The following is a 12,200-nucleotide window of genomic DNA, read 5'->3' on the forward strand; positions in this document are numbered from 1 at the left end:
GCTAAACCAGCAACAATTAATCCCTGGATTAATCTTGATCTGTGCGTTTGTCTTTCATTGTCTGGGATGGTTTATTTCCAAGAAGACAACTGATTAAATCTGCAAACATTGATGATTCACATTATAAATGTAAGATCCATAAATCAAAGGTATTATTTGCCTCCTATTCATATCACTTGTGCAATAAATAATGCTTCATTAATTATCTGAAATAACTGAAGAGAAGACATTTTAAAGATAAATCATTCAAATAATATTAGTATACGCCTGTTTATCCTGCACTCTATCTTGTTCTTCTTCCCCCTCCTCTTCCTCTTCATCTTCTTCCTCACAATGTGGCTTTCATGGGGAAAAAGCGGTCACTGATATAACTGGTGTTGAATGTGTCATTAATAATAGATGGCTCTGGAGGTCATTTATGATGCACAGCACGCGGTCGCAATAACATATGGTTTTCATGAAGCATCCTTTTGTGAGGGAATTTTCTCCTTTAAAAAAAAAAATTGTGACTTACAGGTAAACAATTAGTGGGATGGATATTAACTCATATGAAATAATAGTCATGAGAATGTTACAAAACATAACATTTTGCAATTACTGTGACTTAAATGTGTGTGATTGCCCAGTGTTTAAGAGGATTTTCATTTTGTGTTTTTGTGTATGACATTTTAGGGGTGACAAAATCATTACTATCCCTACTATTATATCCAACCTTAATATTCCTTAGTTCTCATCTAGGTTTGGATAGACTGGTTCTTCCTGTTGTGGTATTAAAGAAATCCAATACTCTTCTATGACGTGCACATGCAACCTAAATGATTTTCCATGTAAGGATTTATCTGCATGTCTGGGATGCGCAGCAGCATGATGCCCGCATCCTTCCCATCCCTCCTCCCTGCAGAGGACCAATCACAGCCTCGCTTTCGCTGCCACACGGAGGTGTCACTCAGCCGCTCTCCTCCAATAGAAAAGTTCGATCTGAACGGGACAGCTCGGGCGGGTGGGCTGCGGGGCGCTGCGGTTCTGGATCCAGGTGTGCCATGCGGACCGAGAACTGAGATTTCCCATTCTGCCTCAAAGGTAAGAAACGACACCACATGCGAGTGAGCGTGCATGACCTAAAACTGCCTCTCGTTGTCCGGGCTGAGTGGGGGAAAGGTGGGATGTAGATGGAGAGGTGAAATGGACCGGCTCAGGAGTACCGCAATGCAGAGCAGTGCATTACCGGTGCCGCTCACTCTCGCCATTAGGCTGAAGTGATGTAAGCAGCTGCGCAGCTACTTTTACAGGCCGAATAACTGCGCTGTTTGAGCAAAGGTTTGCATTTAGCTTCCCTAATGTCTGTTAATGCAGAGGCAAGGTGAAAGTGTGCACACGGCATGCGTCAAGGGTGCAGAGAGATGATGGATCATGCATGTGTTTTTTGGTAAAGGGCAAACTGTCCTTCAAGGGCGAGGGGGCAACTCCCTTCAAATCCTGTTTGAATATAGTTTCTGTACTGTGTTTGAATTAAATATGCAGCTATTGAGTTTTAAAGATCAATAGTGCAAATGATGATGTAGTTGCATAAATATATATATATAATTTGCCTTCCCCCTGTTCTATGAATCATAGCAGAAACAACATGTATAGGAGTCCAAAACTAACCTAGCCACCCCCCTCTATCACATCTTCAATCATGCCTTTATTATAACACATTTAAGCTTTTATAACAGGAATCCCTGCCTATACTTCAATCAACTACTGTAGCCCCACATTTAGAAAACTTCAGATTAAAAAGGCATCATGGGATATGCTTTTGTTGAATCCAAACGTGGCTTTGAATGTGCTTGTGTGTGCGGCCACCAAACCCACATAACATTGTTGTTCGGACGGTCACTGAGACACTGCTTAATACATGAGCTGACCTAAATTTCTGTCCAAAGAGGATCTGTGATGGGATTATCTCTGGGGAAACGCATGAAAACACACTCCGATCAATTGATCAGAGTTAGTGGTGGGACAGATTGCTGCAGTGTTAATCTAAGAAGCAAAAGCCGCATATGAAAGTGTCACGGAAGCTTGTGCACTATTGATTTTTGAAATATGTTTCACTTGCAATACTGTCGTATATCACGAGTGCACTATGGAGTCAGTGCTGCAGTGTGTGTGGATGTGCTGTACACTGGGTACTCTCTGGTTGAGGCATGCTGAGGCTCATGGGAAGTCTGTCTGCCCCTTTCTGTTTCTCATATCCACAATGACTCAGCAACTGCAAAGATGCCTATCAAGGCTAAATGTGCTGTAGGATACACAGGGCTACAATGGTTAGCTCAACAACTAGCTTTTTCTTGAAATGAATACTAACATTTACAACTGATTGCATTATTTTATATTTGGCCCAATGATGGTTATACATCTTTTTTGTTTTTACTTCATACTGAATTGTTATTTACATGAAATGTGAGCTGTTATATGTATGTTTGACTGTGTGTGTGCAGACCCCAGGAAGAATAGCTAATGCTCATGCTACTGCTAATGGGGATCCTTTCACAAGCATGTTTTCTTTCCTTTATTATAATAAAATCATCTAAAGGGAAGCTGTTTTTCTTCTCGATTCAGCGTCTCTGATCGACCTTAACCTCTGACTTTGTTGTTAGATTATTTTCAGATCAAGGCTGAGCTTTGAGCTGACTGTTAAGCTTAACGGTTTAGTCCCAAGCACAATTAATCGGAATATCGAAGTCGAAATTGATCAATGAAATATCCAAATTGCCAGAGTGTTTTTTTCTGTTGACACGTGTAAAAAGCAGCTGAAAACTTTTTTATGTGAAGTGCCATTTGTCTCTCCTCGAGGGGTTTGTAATTCTTGTGTTTTTTTAAGGTCTGTTGATTTTGTTGTTGTGTCTTTTACTGTTTTATGGTCTTATTTCACGAGCACTTTGTATCATAGGGGTAATTTGACAGCTGATGTTATAGTTGACCTAATTCAACACATTTGACCCGATCTGGGAATCAGTGTTGACTTGATAGAATAGTTTTACCACTAGTTGAATCAGGAAGTGGAGGGAAATGTATGGATTTGTGCTATACTTTTAAAATGACATACTTTTCCTATTTAGGATGGGGGGAAGGTGTTCCTTTTTAAAGGTTCGAGTCCAGGTGATGTTATTGTTGTTATCGTCCAAGTTGAGTGGCAACATTTTTTGTATTTTGTCAAATCAAGACCAAGTCATGTGAGTCAAGACCATACCTCTGCCCCTCTTGCTAAGTCTGTGCATGCCTAACTCAAAAATATCACTGTGTTTGATGGCATTAAACCATGGTTTCCCCCCACATGTTAGGCTCCCACACATGTGGATCATCCTGCTTTGTATCTCCATATTCCTCATGTCTCTAAACATCTGTCCCTGTGCTGCTGTCTGACAGCGAGACTGAAATACTGCAGTCGCTCTCAGCAGGGCTGCTATTCATCCTGCAGAAGTGATGTGTAAGCATGTGTGACGCAGCAGCAGGAGCTGTCTACGTACTGCAGTGTTCCCCTGCGTGTTGTGCACACACACACACATACACACACACACACACACACACACGCTTTGTGTCTCTGCAGATGCATGTGCAGTGTTCTGCTGAGTCACTCACATGTTTAATCATTTATATGCAGCAGGGAAGATTCCATCTGCAGTGTGTGGAAAATCCTGCACAGTCATCAGTGTGGTGTTATATCTCAGAGTGTTTTAAATTGTTTCTCCAATCTGTTCTTTGTGTCTCCTCAGCCCTCTCCAGTTCATGTCCTGTCCATCATCTTCTTCTTTGCGTCCCTCTGCTCATCCTCCTATATATCACGCTGCTGCAATAAGTCTGATTGACAACCGTGATGGCTGCCGCCGCCGCCGTACTACTCCTGGCTCTCTCCTCATCAGTCTCCCTCACAGGTAGGAGGCACCGAGATGCTTTTAAAATAAATCCCCTTAAACACTTGTGGTTGGCTGACATGACTTTATGTTTTGCTTTGCAGTGGCGGTCCTTTTTAATGAGCCTAGAATTTACGGAGGTGAGTTTCCTTCAGTTTCTGAGCAGACGTTTCAGGGTGACTTTTTAAATCAGAGTGTGTCAGCTCACTGTTTATGTACACTTTGTCAGAGGATGCTACTGGATACGGCCCCATCTTTGAGGAGGAGCCGGTGGATGTGGTGTACACTGAGGACTCCCCCGATGGCAGGATCTCCATGAACTGTAGAGCCCGGGCGAACCCAGCTGCTACATACAGGTTACACACACACTTATTTGTTTGTGTTGTGCACTTAAGAAACATTTTGGAGACTTTGACATTCAAGTATTTTTACATCGTAGTATTGCTATTTTACTAATATCTCAATGTTTCTTCTGCCCCTGCTGCTAGGTGGCGCCGGGATAACTGGGAGATCAAGCTGATGGAGCAGCCGGACGAGCACTATAGCCTGGTGGGGGGGAACCTGGTGATCACCAACCCCAAACAGAAGAAACACGCTGGGACGTACATCTGCGTCGCCAGGAACACCTACGGCACCGTGATCAGCAAGGAGGCCAGGGTCAAGTTTGGATGTGAGCATATTAAGCGTTGTTTGTTAAAAAAAGATATGAGTGATTCCAGAATATTTTCGGACCATTTGAAGAAAAAATGATGATTGTCATTAACTTTGGGAATCAAAATGATATCGTCTGATGCCTTTCTTATTTTCTCCTCTTCCTAGTCGTGGAGGAGTTTCCACAGGAGGAAAGAGACCCGGTTCATGTGAAGGAAGGACAGGGCGCCGTCCTCCTGTGTGCCCCTCCCAAAGTCTGGCCACGTACGTTCATGTCTTCACGTCTCCTTCAGTTAAAACCGTCTTGTGGAGATGAGATGACAATAACGACCTCTGTGCTTCCCTTTCCCAGTGGAGGTGACCTACCGCTGGATCTACAACGAGTTCCCGGTGTTCCTGTACACGGACCGCCGCCGCTTCGTCTCCCAGAAGAACGGGAACCTGTACATCTCCAAAGTGGAAGCTCAGGATGCGGGAAACTACTCCTGCTTCGTGTCCAGCCCCGTCACTGGGAAGAGCGTCTTCTCCAAGTTCATCCCCCTCATCCCCTTACCGCCCGAGGATGGTGAGCACATACTAGCTCTACTTACTCCATAAAACGAGATTTTATTGACAAAACAATTGATTATTTTAGGAGAAAATGCGTCATAATTGTTAAATGCAGCTCCACAATGTTGCTATTATCTTTCCGTGTACTTTATTTATACTCAGGGAACTTGTGGTCTATCATCACCTTATTTAAGATTCTTACTCGTTCAATTTCTCTAAATATATACTTCAATTACAAGTAAAAACAATACATTTCATATGACCACAATAGTGTCAAATAAATGTGGTGTAAAAAGCATGGTTTTTCCTCTGAGGTAGTAGCTCAAATGCTTAAGAACAGTACTTGAGTAAAGGCACTTAGTTGCATTACACCTCTGCAAACTATCTTTTTGTTCCTTAGGTGAGGAGAGAAAATACCCAGCGGACATCAGGGTGAAGTTTCCAGACACGACTGCCATGCTGGCCTCTAATATAACTTTGGAGTGCTTCGCTCTGGGAAAGTATGTTCCTTTGTTTCCTCAATGGACTGAAATAACGAGGTCTGAGGGCTCATGATTAATATACTGGCACCTGTTCACTTCCTTTGCCCCACCCCTGTCAGCCCCATCCCTGACATTGTTTGGAGGAAGGTGGACCACACGGACCTGCCGCCCAACCATGAGATCAGCGAATCAGGAGCCGTGCTTCACCTGTACAACGTGCAGTACGAGGACGTGGGGGGGTACGAGTGTGAAGCCATCAACACCAAAGGGAAGGACTGGCACAAGGCCTGGCTGTATGTGGAGTGTAAGTGATTTCATTCGAGGCGTACGATACTATAAAGTTTAGAGTCGACTCTAGAGCGTAGACTTACTGCAGTACGGAGATGTGGTTGGTTGAACACAGAAACGTAGATGCCAGGGTTCTTACCTTAACCAAAATGATGGTATATGTTGGTCAAGAAACCCCTTTTTTTATTTTACAAATGTAAGCACATTTAAGATTAAATTAAAACACTTGATATCTCGATGACTATAAAAACACTACATTTTGTTCATATGAAATTCATCCATCCATCTAAAATCTAACAAGGAAATTTGACCTTTGACTAGGATTTAGAAATAATTTTTTAAAAAGTAGCTGACCACTCAACACTGTATGGTCCATGTGTTTGAATATCGGGGTTCATCTATCATTTTTATATCCCTGTTATTTGTTCAGCTGCTCCGGAGTGGGCGGAAACCATCAACAACACTCAGATCGACATCGGCTCCGAGCACACCATGCGCTGCGTGGCATCGGGGAAGCCTTTCCCGTTCATCCGCTGGTACAAAGACGGATACATGGTCAGAGAAGAGTCCTACACTTTGTCATACATTAAAGAAATTCAGAGTACATGGTATTGACTTAGGGGTTTGTGTGTTTTCCAGTATGGGAAAGGGGAGTTGAAGTTTTCCAGCCTCACTTTTGCTGACTCAGGAATGTACCAGTGTCTCGCCGAGAACTACTGGGGCATCAAATACGCCAACGCCGAGCTGCGGGTCATCAGTGAGACCTTTGTGGAAACCTTTTATGAATGACTTAATATCAGGAAGCACATTTGTATGTTACACATCAGAAGTTATCACTAAACGACCCCCTTATGGTTTCCCACAGCGTGTGCTCCTACCTTCGAGTTTAACCCCGTGAGGAAGCAGCTTCTCGGAGCTAAAGATGGCCTCGTGGTGATCGAGTGTAAACCCCGAGCTGCTCCGAGAGCTCGGTTCACCTGGACAAAAGGCAAGGAGCTCCTATACAACAATTCAAGGTAAACCCTCCATTAACAGTGTTTAAAGTATGTATCCCAGATCCACTCGTCGATGCCCGCTGCGTAGCTTAACTCATTGTGTTCATCGTCAGGATTTCCATCATGTTCGATGGGAGTCTGGAGATCAAGAACGCCACGGAAAATGATGCAGGACTCTACACCTGCCTGGCAGAGAACGACAAGGGAAAGGCCAACAGCTCCGGCTATCTCACTATCACAGGTCTGTGGACATACTATGCAACCTGGTGGTAACTTAAAAAAAAAACTAGTACTGAATGTGGAAAAAAGAATGCCATTAAATGATGTATTACATTTCAACTCTTTAAGTGCCAGTTTGATTATATAATGTCGCTGTTTAATGAAGAATTTACTTCTTTTCTCTACACTAAATCAGGGGGATTGTTTTTCTCACAGTCTGGGTCATGGGTCAATAATTAGTTGCTATGCACTGCTGTGCTCCATTTTACACCAGCAGAACCCTAGTGTGAACAAAGGAAAAAGCATGGTTTTGCCTCATGGGGCACAGATGAGAAAAAAGTGTGTTGGAAAAAAGTATACGTACAGTTTTAAAACCAAGGCTTTAGATTGTAATCCTGATATAATAGAAACCTTTACATTGTGCTGTAATGGCCGTGGGATCAATGGGATATTTTTGTTCTTAAAGGGTATTAGTGTCTGTATTTTGGCTACAAAGTTTAAACATAACGTATAAAACAAAATGTCATATGAAAATCTTTACTGTTTTCTTGTTTGTTTACCTAGAGGCTACCAGCATCACATTACCACCGGAGGACACTGAGGCCATGGTAGGTGATGAAATCATCCTGAGTTGCGCCGCTTCCTACGACCCCATGCTGGACATCACATTCATCTGGACCATCGACTTCAGGGTCATCGACTTTCACTCCGAGTGGGAACACTACGAACGCGTGTTGGTAGGTAGCCTCATTTCTTTAACGTCTCCCAGCTGATGCCAGATATACTTTCTCCTGCACTCACTCTTTCCCTCCCCTCTCATCTCCATGTTTTTGCTTCCTGGGGTTCAGAGTGACGATGGCAGCGGTGATCTGAGAATTAAGAATGTCCAGATTTGGCACGAAGGTCGCTACGCCTGCACCACTCAGACAGTGGTGGACAGCGACTCTGCGTACGCCGACCTCAAGATTGTTGGTACGTCCCAGCATGCTTTGCCTAAAAGGATCATAGCTAATATTTACCAGCAGCGTCAGCCATGTTGGCATTATTTTCACCTTGAAAATGTGCGTGTGTGTGTGTCCTTAGATTAGTTTGGCCCCATAACTTTGAAACCTTACAAAATAAAGTCACAAAACTTTACAGATGTGTAGTTTATATCAAAAGGAAGTTATTTTGTTCTATTTATCACGCCAGTCATCATTGTTCGGTAGATATTTTTATCCGGAGCAAAAAAAGAATAATCCATGTGTATTCCCTCTCTGATCCAGGTGTTCCTGGACCCCCCGGGGTGATCCGAGTGGAAGAGATTGGGGACACATGGGTGAAGCTGTTGTGGACTAAAGGATCAGAGCATAACAGCCCTATTCTCTCCTACACCATTCAGACCAGACACTTCTGGTCCCTGAATGAAGACGACTGGAAGGACGCCAACACCTGTGAGTACTGCTCACTGCCAGCAGGGGGCAGACTTGCGCTAAATCCAGCCTTCTGACTGCTTTACCTGCAAATGAAATCTACTTGCATCTAACTAGAGACAGAAAATTAAAGACATTTATTGTTTCCTTCAGCTCCAACCTTTCTGGATGGCCATACTGAGAGGGCAGAAGTGACCGACCTGTACCCCTGGTTGGAGTATCAGTTCAGGATCATCGCCACCAACGAGCACGGCTCCGGAGAGGCCAGCATCCCCTCCCTCAAGATCAAAACATGGGATGCTCGTAAGAAGAGAATACCTATATCTGACATTTTATTTTAAGTCAAGAAAGAATATTAAAAAGGCTTTTCTTCCTTCTCAGAACCAGTGGTTTCTCCCACTGATGTTGATGGTTATGGCATTAAAAATGGTGAGATCGTCATCACATGGACTGTAAGTAAGCACCCTGCGTATGTGACTTCAAAAGACTTGCTTTACAAAGTCTAAGTTGTTTTTCCTTTCCTATACTCTTTCCTCTCCTGACCCCTTAGCCCGTGGAGCCTTGGTTTTTCTCCGGCAAAAAATTTGGCTACATCGTGGCGTTCAAGCCTCATGATGCTTACGACTGGTGGTACCAGACCATTTCGGACCCCGAGACGAGGCGATACATTCACAAGGACACTTACTTCAAACCCACAGAACAGGATTTCCAGGTCAAAGAGTTCCAGGTGAAGGTCAAGTCGTTTAACGTGAAGGGAGATGGACCGTACAGCCTCACCAAGGTCATCTACTACCCAAGAAAGGGTGAGGATTTAGTTTCCGTATGGTGTAATCCTTTATAAAAAGAAAGGGATGACATTAAACTAAGAGGGGTTGACTCAAATGTTTCTCTTCCATTTGTCTGTCTCCAGAACCCATAGAGTCTCCAACAGATATCTATGCCAGGCCGGTATCCTCCACTGAAGCTCTGGTCTGGTGGTTGCCTGTGGTGGACACTGGTACAGGTCTACAGCAGTACATTGAGGGATACCAGGTACACGGCTTTTACTGGTATACGTTTTATGCACCAACTTAAGCTTTCGGTCTCAAAGACGTACAATAAATAATCTGAGGTTTAAGTAGAGACATACTGGCACATTTTATTAATAGTAAACACTTTAAACTTTGGATTTAGGTTGTAAAAACAGTTCACATTTGAAGCGATTTACTTGAAGCAACCATTAAACTTGAAATGTGTAGTCCTAATACAAATGAAATGATTATGATAACAGATCTGAAAGCTATCAAATTGTACCAAACGTTTTTAATTACGGTACAACTTTATCAGTACAGAACCAGGGAAATTAAATTCCAATACAGTAAAGGAGACACATTTGTTATAGATTGTTTACATTAGCTAGCTAGCATTAGCTGTTTTGTCAGAAGAACATTTGAATAGTTAACATATTGGGTAATTAGGAATAAAAGTAAGTCAAATCCTTAAGTTAGCCAGAAGTTAAGCTATCCTTTGCAACACTTTATGCTCAAACTGCTGATATAGCTGCCTTGTTTAGCCTTCTCATAGTGAAATTAAATGAACAAAAACTGCAGTGCTAATAGCGATTGCTAAATGCAACAAACTCAAACTTACTTCTGGTCGCAGAAACCAGAAATTTGGAGTTTACAGGACAGATAGTGCCCTTTTAAGAAGTATCATAACCAGTTTACATTTCTGATTGTCTTGTTAGTTATCCTGCATTCTACATGTTATTGCATCGACTTCCTAGCTAGCCGAGTATCGAGAACATCGTAGCTGCGAGTTTCACTCTTTATCCAGTTATGACGACATTACGTTACTAACATTTTATTTTAACAAATCATTGGGTTTCTTGCTCTCCAGGTGAAATACTGGAGAAAGTACGATGATCCGGAGCCGGGAGCACACCGTATATTTGTTTCAGCCTCAACCAACCAGACCCGGTTGGAGAACATGCTGCCAGACTCTCACTACCTAATCGAGGTCCGTGCCTTCAATGGAGCGGGCCTCGGACCTCCTGGTGAACACTGTGAGATGTTCACAAAGAGAGCACGTAAGAGGAAATATGGACTCTAAACACCTACAATGACAGTGATGGTATAGATATGGTCCTAGCTTATGATTGTGTTTTGTCTCCAGCACCACCAGACCCTCCCAGGATGTGGCGCTACGTTACCTGGACAGGACAGTGGTTGTATGTGTGGTGGGATCATATCCAGTATGACTGGTTTGGCAATATTTCCTTCCCTCTTTACTATAAGGTGAGTGTGGAATGCTTCTTTTTATCTCTCAAGTCTATGAAAATACATTTTTCCATTGGGTTTAATACAAACTCCAGAGTCTAAATGGAAAAGTTGAAACCCAAACTACTTTTTGTGTTCAAGGTTATGTTCAGAAAGACAGGATACATCTATGGGAAAGTCTACATGACTGGCTGGCACTTCATGGACTTCCCCATGCCTCAGATGGGAGACTTTGAGCTGTTGGTACGCGGACGTTATGAAGGAGGGGATGGCCCCGTCAGGATGATTAGTATTAAGGGTAAGGCTAAAAACATAAATATAGATAATACTTTATCTCCTCTTGGGTCCATTTGTCTCATTTAGTCTTCTTCCTCAGGTGGGGCACCAATCATCACACCCGCTCTAAGCCTGGCATCTATGGTGCTGCTGGCGCTCGGCATTATGGGATTGGAAATATAAGCCCTGCCTCAAGCGACATGTATATAACAGACTCTGGGAAGTACATTTGAATAGAAGGGATCCAGTTTTCACTTCCAAACACTTGTCACACTGGTTAAAATCACGCATCTGTTCTGTTGCAACAGGAAGTTGTTTTTCACAAAGAAAGCTCTGGTAAGGACCTGCTTCATCTTCTAAATGAACAAAACTGTGTGTATTTAACTGAGTAAGACTTCTGGACTGGTTGATATGTCTCAAGATAAACGCTAAAATGAATGAAACCGATAATTATTTGTTAGATATTGTGATTAAGCTCTACACACAGTGTGTTCAGATAGAAAATAAGGCATTCAGGAACCAGTTGTTTTCAATTGAACTGTCCTATCACCAATACTATACGTCCTGTTCTTCTTATTCGACTTCCTTTATGTTTATCACTGTTTCCTGTGGGAGTTGAAACTGGAAAGCAGGTAGAATATCTCTCACAGGGTCAAGCAGTGACAATTATTTAAAGAGCTGTATGATAATCACTGCATTTGGTTCGGAATGAGCAGGATTTCATGTTGTTCTCCCTTTTTTTGAGCATCACCCACAAGCTGATTCTTCAAAATCCCTTTCGTTTCTACTTGTTCCATGGTGCTGTATTACAGGTAGAGACGATGCTTGCTAAATTGTTCATTTAAATCTCCATCCTCCCTAGTATCATATGCATATACAACAAGAGTTATGAGCTGCAACGATGAAAGCCCATATCACTTTGATGATGGTAAATGAAGCCATGGTTGGAAGAATAGCTGTATATCACACACACTGTATATGTATGCTACTTTACTTTATGTCAGGCTGCAAAACCATTAAACAGAGTACAACAATCTGTATCGTGTCATTGGTTGAGCCATTTTTAATTAGCCAATTACAGGTGTTCCCTTCAACATGATCTCAGATTAAAAAGAAAAGATTGAACTTCAAATATGTTGGAAAATCCACCTTTTTGAGGCAACTGCAATTTATCCAA

General features: G+C 42.6%; 1 protein-coding gene across 1 annotated transcript; it reads left to right on the plus strand.

The window, feature by feature from the left end:
* The first annotated feature begins 993 nt into the window (after window positions 1-993).
* Window positions 994-11,968, plus strand: cntn1b (contactin 1b). The gene is made up of 24 exons (XM_063905659.1): window positions 994-1,080; window positions 3,756-3,914; window positions 3,998-4,033; window positions 4,123-4,249; window positions 4,382-4,563; window positions 4,713-4,808; window positions 4,897-5,109; window positions 5,494-5,593; window positions 5,695-5,879; window positions 6,294-6,418; window positions 6,503-6,620; window positions 6,729-6,879; window positions 6,972-7,099; window positions 7,642-7,814; window positions 7,926-8,049; window positions 8,343-8,510; window positions 8,643-8,792; window positions 8,871-8,941; window positions 9,040-9,292; window positions 9,400-9,521; window positions 10,368-10,557; window positions 10,644-10,765; window positions 10,889-11,045; window positions 11,124-11,968. Exons 2-24 carry the CDS (start codon window positions 3,857-3,859, stop codon window positions 11,204-11,206), a joined length of 3,132 nt encoding a protein of 1,043 aa, XP_063761729.1. The 5' UTR covers window positions 994-1,080; window positions 3,756-3,856; the 3' UTR covers window positions 11,207-11,968.
* The last annotated feature ends 232 nt before the right edge of the window (window positions 11,969-12,200 follow it).

Source organism: Eleginops maclovinus, chromosome 17 (genome assembly GCF_036324505.1).
Source record: "Eleginops maclovinus isolate JMC-PN-2008 ecotype Puerto Natales chromosome 17, JC_Emac_rtc_rv5, whole genome shotgun sequence".
NCBI classification, from domain to species: domain Eukaryota; kingdom Metazoa; phylum Chordata; class Actinopteri; order Perciformes; family Eleginopidae; genus Eleginops; species Eleginops maclovinus.

Excerpts from the sequence above, each read along its gene's own strand:
- cntn1b (XM_063905659.1), top strand. The coding sequence starts at position 3,857 with ATGGCTGCCGCCGCCGCCGTACTACTCCTGGCTCTCTCCTCATCAGTC. Across the intron at positions 4,250-4,381 it reads AACCCAGCTGCTACATACAG|GTGGCGCCGGGATAACTGGG; the intron begins GTTACACACACA and ends CCCTGCTGCTAG. Across the intron at positions 6,419-6,502 it reads GGTACAAAGACGGATACATG|TATGGGAAAGGGGAGTTGAA; the intron begins GTCAGAGAAGAG and ends TGTGTTTTCCAG.